This window comes from Asterias rubens, chromosome 9, assembly GCF_902459465.1.
Source record: "Asterias rubens chromosome 9, eAstRub1.3, whole genome shotgun sequence".
NCBI classification, from domain to species: domain Eukaryota; kingdom Metazoa; phylum Echinodermata; class Asteroidea; order Forcipulatida; family Asteriidae; genus Asterias; species Asterias rubens.
Genome location: NC_047070.1, coordinates 19657614 through 19664056, shown reverse-complemented (window position 1 = coordinate 19664056; position 6443 = coordinate 19657614). Strand labels below are relative to the sequence as shown.

At 37.9% G+C, this 6443-nt stretch overlaps 1 protein-coding gene across 1 annotated transcript; it reads left to right on the top strand.

Annotated features, from left to right (window-relative positions):
- The first annotated feature begins 2207 nt into the window (after positions 1–2207).
- On the top strand, positions 2208–6110 carry LOC117294820 (RING finger protein 24-like). Its single transcript, XM_033777354.1, has 5 exons — positions 2208–2401; positions 2719–2758; positions 3310–3348; positions 4095–4174; positions 4823–6110. Exons 1-5 carry the CDS (start codon positions 2280–2282, stop codon positions 4959–4961), a joined length of 420 nt encoding a protein of 139 aa, XP_033633245.1. The 5' UTR covers positions 2208–2279; the 3' UTR covers positions 4962–6110.
- Positions 6111–6443: the final 333 nt, after the last annotated feature.

The window sequence follows — 6443 nt, the reverse complement described above, 5'->3', positions numbered from 1 at the left end:
ACTTTTTTTTCTTACACACAAAAAGGCCATTCAAGTTTCACACATACAGCAACCCTGGTCAGGGATACCCTGGTTTTCCGACCGAGTCAACCCAAACTCAAACTCAATATCCACAAAGAATTTGCTTATTTTCTTCCTTTTCTCACCACCAGATTCTATCTTGACGTTAACCAAAAAGACAATTAATATTTCACGTGTACAAATCTGTCCATCGTTTTCACTAAATACTGTATGAAGGTATCGATTTGATGCAAAGTTAAGATTGTAAATTTCAGAAATACTCACCAAATTAAAAGAAATCCCTGGAAATGAATACTTACTAGGCTCATCGAGATGATTTAAATACGTCTTATTCAATTCTATCGAAAATAATAATTTGTTAACTTTAAACATACCATAGAAATATTCAATTATGTTTCTATTTTTATAAATGCCATTAAGATCATTTTAAAACCACATAATTGTTGGAGATTGTGGACTATAAGAAACAAATCTGATTTAGGTGTCACGAACTTTTCTAAAATCAACGGGACAATCATAATAAAATTTCGTATCCCGTGTATTTGTTTTGAAATTATCAAAATGTTTGTGGTCACTGATTTCTACACCCTACATGTATGCTTTCACGCAAACAATTTCTATTAAATGGGTGATAAAATCAAAATATTACTGACCAACATGTACGACTTCGAGTTTATTCTTAATTTGATATTATGTTAACTGAAAGAATATTAGAAATTAAACACGTAGATTATATTCTATTATTTATGTTATGAGAAACATAATTTTATAAGTGATTGGCTTGCATAACAAGCACTTTACAGTGCCTCGTATGGTCTTACGTACAAAAGCATAAAGGTAAACAATGAGGTTTTACTTTTAGCAAATCCAGATTGTACGTTGATAATAATGCTAGAGTTACATCAAATGTGTTGCAGTTATATGTTAGGAAATAAAGACTCCCCGATGGAAGCGCCAACAACTTGCTGAGAGCTGTATTTTCCAGCTGATGAAGTGCACAAAACCTGACTGCTGTATTAATAAAGGTAATTGTGCACGTCTCGTCGTCGATGTTTTGAATGACCTCCTTCCTTTTTAATAGCTCCATGGTGTTCGTAATCATGAGATAGGATAACTTTCCGTATGGCGCCACTACTTTGTTTTACTCATTATTACTTAAAGGGTTAGGAATACCTCATTGAGCCTCAATTTGAGGTAAATTAGAACCAGATTATTTCATAATCATATCGGATTATCGATCGAATGAACATGATGAAAAAGTGGTGCCTGCTGGTCATGCTGGTGGCGCCATCCAATGATCCATGCGGAAACTTTGCCGGATAAGATATCGCCCAAATGCCCTGATTGAGCAGCGTAATTTCAGAAATGAGCAGTCGATCTGTGATTCAGTTGTGTTTGAGTTGTTATAACTGTATATATAAACACTGTTCGTTTTAAATGAATAGAATCGACCCCCTTTGTTTCGTCGTTGTATTTAGGGAATAATACATAGGACACGGTCTTCACTGCGTGGTAATGACCGGGTTGGTGGCTGGCCCTGCTGTTAACAGACCTGGAGGCGGGGTCCGTTAATAGCGCCAGCGACTAACCAAGGTCATTACCACGCAGTAAAGACCGGGTCCGAACACTGTTATTCACATTTAATAAATACCTTTTTAATTGTCCAAATTGTGCGACTTTCTGATCTCTCGTCGATACTTCCCTACATGTTCAGAACTTCAGGGGCCATATTTTAGCTTTTGATGGTTCCTTCTCTTTCGTGCATAATAATCACATCACTGATACTTGGAGTCCAGTCGCCCTCACTGGGGTCAAAGGAGGCAAATGATTGGATGATAGCTGTTCTTTGTGCATTAAAACGCGCACGAGCTCAGTTGTGTCTGTTTACTTTTGTTATTTTTGGATAACTTTCCGTATGGCGCCACCACTTTTTCACTTATTTTTACAAAAATGGATATATCAATGAGGTAAATTAGATACTATATTATTTCATATCGAATGAAAAAGTGGTGGCGCCATGCGGAAACTTTTCCTTATTTTTTTACAGTGCCTTGAACACTCCTGCAGGGTGGATATGTGGGCATTACAAGTCTTTATTATTCAAGATTGATTAGTAGTCGACGTAACCAATATCTTCAATCCTATTTCCTACATGTAACTTAAATGAAATGCTTTGTTTTAACAGATGCAATTGTGAGCAGTTGAGAGTTTGTGTATCAATGGTCTAGAAGACTTCCGTCCCATCAGTGCGAAAACAAATGATTGAGAATGTCACCATGTCCAGTGAACTTCCATTGAATTTTCAGCAAGTGTTGCCGTTTCTTGCCGTTGCTGGGCTAATCTTGTTGCTTAACCTGGTCTTCTGCTGCTATCTTCTGAGGTAAGCACTGAGCACTATTGGTAATTACTCATAGTAATTGTTAGCACAAAAACTTACTTTGTGACAAGCATTGGAGAGCTGTTGAAAGTATATTTGAAGGTAGAGCATTCTGCTCTACCAGTCACGCTTCTGGTGGATGACACCCAAGCTCACATCCTTATGGACTGTGAAGGGAGTAATCCTGCAATGACCCCTGGAAATAGTTGATTGTAGCCCACACCTTGAAGTGGCCTACAGGCCTGTTGTGTCTGGCGACTTGCAGAAAAGAAACACTATAAAAAAAAACCTTAATTTCTTTTCTTTTTAATTGTTTCCAGGCTCAAACGATCCGGAAAGGTCGACACTGGATTCAAAACAGTGAGTACATTTTTCATCAGTCACACCAGTGACTATCCAAAGTTGTTGTGATTTTGGAGGAACGTTGGCTACCCCATCATGCAATGCTTTCTACAATTGTTGAAACTAAATGACTCTTCCTCAGGTCGTCTCAATCATTTTGTCCAAGTCAAGTCAAGTCTATAAGTAATTTTTGTCCCTGTCAACTCGCAATTTTTTTTCTTTTCCAATTCGTTTTATTTTTTTAAAAGTCAAGTTAGGTCACAATTCATTGTTTTCTGAGCAAATCAAGTCTCAGTTATTTTTTTCCCAGCCCAGTCAGGTCACAAGTAATTTTTGTCTAAGTCAAGTCAAGTCACGAGTCAGTTTTTGTACAAGTCAAGTCAGTTCAAGTTGCAAGTCTTTTTTTTTTCAAGGTGTGTCAAGTCTCAGTAATGTTTATCCGAGACAAGTCAAGTGGCAGGTCGTTTAAGTCCAAGTCAAAACAAGTCACAAGTCATTTTTGTCCAAGTCCAGAAGTAAGTCATTTTGTCAAGGCAAATTAACAATAATCATTGTTTCTATTCTTTCAGGTGAACTATACGAAGAAGAAAATTGGAGCCAAGTTTGACGTGAGTTTATGAATTGGTTGCTTCAAATACATGAAGGCCTACATGTTTTATCTTTGGATTTGAAGGTTTTGAAACTTTGCATGGTGGAAGTTTGAGTAGTGTTCGTTCTGAAAAGAATCAGTGTTTAACGACTTAACATTTTGATCAGTTAGGCGTATATTTTCAAAAACCATGAGCTTTGAAAATTAACTGCATCATAAATAGCATTACTATGGTTAGTGTTCAGCTTTATGCTTTGTATTATGTTGGTTTCACGCCTGTACCAGCCACCTTAAATTGATACGGTTTTCTGCGCATACGCCCACGTGTGGTATGCCAACAGTGGCCCCATCTGTCCTTTCCAAAAAACACAAAGCAATTTGCCAGAGAAAACAGTTGATTTCAAGGTTTCCAGAATAACAAATATATTGTAACAATATGCTTATTTAGGGGCCATTTATTCGCTACTTCAATGAACCTCCAAGTGACCATTTTGTAACCAATCTCCGAGTATATTTTTTAATTAACGTTGTAAGGGCGTATGAAAATATTTATGCTGCATTATGCACCACAGCAACTTGTAAACTATTACATGGTGCTCTGTAAAAGCAGTAGTATCTTACTTCACACGTAGCCCCTTGTACCTTGCAGCAAAGTACTGAACCTTGAGCGTCACTTAGTGACGGATATTATATTTGGCGCTTTATAAGAAGCAATTATTATTATTATTAAAAATAATGGTTTGTTTGTTTGTTTTTCCCCTACAGATGTGCTCCGTTTGCCTAGAAGACTTTGAAGAGGGCACAAAGATTGGTCAGTGTCACTGCCAGCATGTATTCCATATCATGTAAGAACCTTTGTATACCTTTTATTGATCAAGTATGATGTTTCCAGCCAATCAACAACAGCCCCAGGCATTGTATATCTGCTATATGATGCTCCAATATTTATTATAGGAGTCCTACATGAATAATTGGTCAGTGTTACTGCCAGCATGTATTCCATGTCATGTAAGAACCTTTGTATTACTTTTATTGATTAAGTATAATATTTCCAGCCAATCAACAACGGCCCCAGGCATTCTGCCTTGTATACTTCCACGATGCTCCAATATTTAATATAGGAGTTCTATATGAATAGTTATAGGATGCTTTGGGCGCTTCACAGAGCTGCTTTCAAAGTCATTGTTCCCCCACACATTGCCAAATGAGGCAAGGCCCTTTAACCTCTCTAAGGCATTGTTCTCTTCAACTTCCCTTAATCACTTCTCGATGGGATCAATTTATCTAGCCTTTGCGGGGAGTAATTTTTTAGACCTTTGCGCTCTACCAACTCATTGAGATTGCAAAAAGTTGATAAAATCACGTCTGTGTTATTGCTATAATGATTCATTGAACTTGCTCCTTGTGATGATGGAATCACCTACAATGGCATTGTAATTAGTTTTCCACAACTCTCATACTCTACTGTTTTTTATTCGTTTATCTCTCTTTAGATGCATCTCCAAGTGGCTGCGGTTGCGCAATACCTGTCCTATTTGTAATGCCAAGTTACGGCCTTTAGTGACGGAGCGCTCAAGCCTACGTGTCCATGTGCATTCACTACCTACACAGTCAGTTACCAGTAGCCTCTAACTGGTAAACACTACCGACCGGCAGGTACCCCAACTACAGCAGTATGTGACAGTATGCTGGTTACTGGGGAGAGAACTCAGTCTGGTACCAAAGTCCACCACCTTGTAGCCAGTGATGCCAAACTAAACAAAACCAAGACCGATGGAAATGGGAACCACTCCATCAGTTGTTGAAGGTGATACGAGACTACTTTTTTGGAAATCTTCATTCAAAGTTGGTGAAGACAGAGACTCCTTCTAAATGTTTCTGTTCTATTGGGAAAGATCACTTCAGCATTCCAGGAAGGTTTGTCTCGGGCCGTACAATCATCTAAGACGATGATGGAATAGGTGCCTGAGGTAGGTTTGAGGTTACCGATAGTGACTGGCACAACAGATTGATTGCAACATTTTAATGATGGCAGCTGCAGTTTAATGTTGATGGAATATTTTGGGTGATGTAGGGAATATCTCTTGGTCTCTTTGGACACTGTGCATGACCATTCTGCTGTGTCACTGACAATAAAGGAACATCTTCTTGAAGGTATCGGCTGTTCCAAACAGGAACTAATTTCATAAAGCAGTTTAAAGCACAAAAAACAGTTAAGCACAACAAAATTGGGTTTTTTCAAGTAAAGTGTGTAAAATGTATCTTAACAAATGAAAATTTGGCAATTTAAAATGTTATTGTATCTAAAACTTTGTTAAGGGCTGAACATCTATCATGAAATCATGTCTTCCTGGTTGAATGCTAATCATATTTTTCAGTACTGAAACAGTAAAATTGTGTACATAGAAATGTATTTATAAATATATAAAATATTTTTTTCTGTAATTGGTTTTTAAGGTATTTGGTAATGTAGAACTATTGAATCAACTAACTTTTTTTCTCCAATTACGTATTGTCGATTTTAAATTGTAAACATTTTTGAGGTTTTTTTTAAAGTAAGATTTAAAGCTTTCCATGGTTGTAGAAAGTGAGAACTAGTTTTGGTATAAACAAAGAAAATGTACTTGAACGGGATTTGAACCAAAGACCTGGCGCTCTACCAATAGAGCTATCTAGTGTATGTGGGTGTAGTCTCTGTTTTGTCAATACAATAGGAGACTTTCCAACGCTAGGCGGCAGCAGACATACCGGGTAAATTTCCATTGTTTACGTAGTTCTGAACATGCGCATAATTCTGAGAACAATGGATTTACCCGGTAAGTCTGCTGCCCTCTATCGTCCCAGAAAGTCTCCCATTGTTTGGGTGCCAGTCAGAATAATATTGCATCCCCATAAGGTGATCCCCTGGCTGCTGCTTTCTATGTTGAAGCTGGTACTTGGGTGTGATACCTGGCTACACGGTAGCTAGCAGTTATATGGCTCTGCCTGACACCCCAGAACAAACATTGACAAAATAGGGAGACTGCCAACATAGGGCTAGATAGCTCATTTGTTTGGAGCGCCATCACATTTATCCGGAGGTCGTTGGTTCAAATCCCGCTCTAGTCAAATTGT

Excerpts from the sequence above, each read along its gene's own strand:
- LOC117294820 (XM_033777354.1), top strand. The coding sequence starts at position 2,280 with ATGATTGAGAATGTCACCATGTCCAGTGAACTTCCATTGAATTTTCAG. Across the intron at positions 2,402-2,718 it reads TTCTGCTGCTATCTTCTGAG|GCTCAAACGATCCGGAAAGG; the intron begins GTAAGCACTGAG and ends AATTGTTTCCAG. Across the intron at positions 4,175-4,822 it reads CAGCATGTATTCCATATCAT|ATGCATCTCCAAGTGGCTGC; the intron begins GTAAGAACCTTT and ends ATCTCTCTTTAG.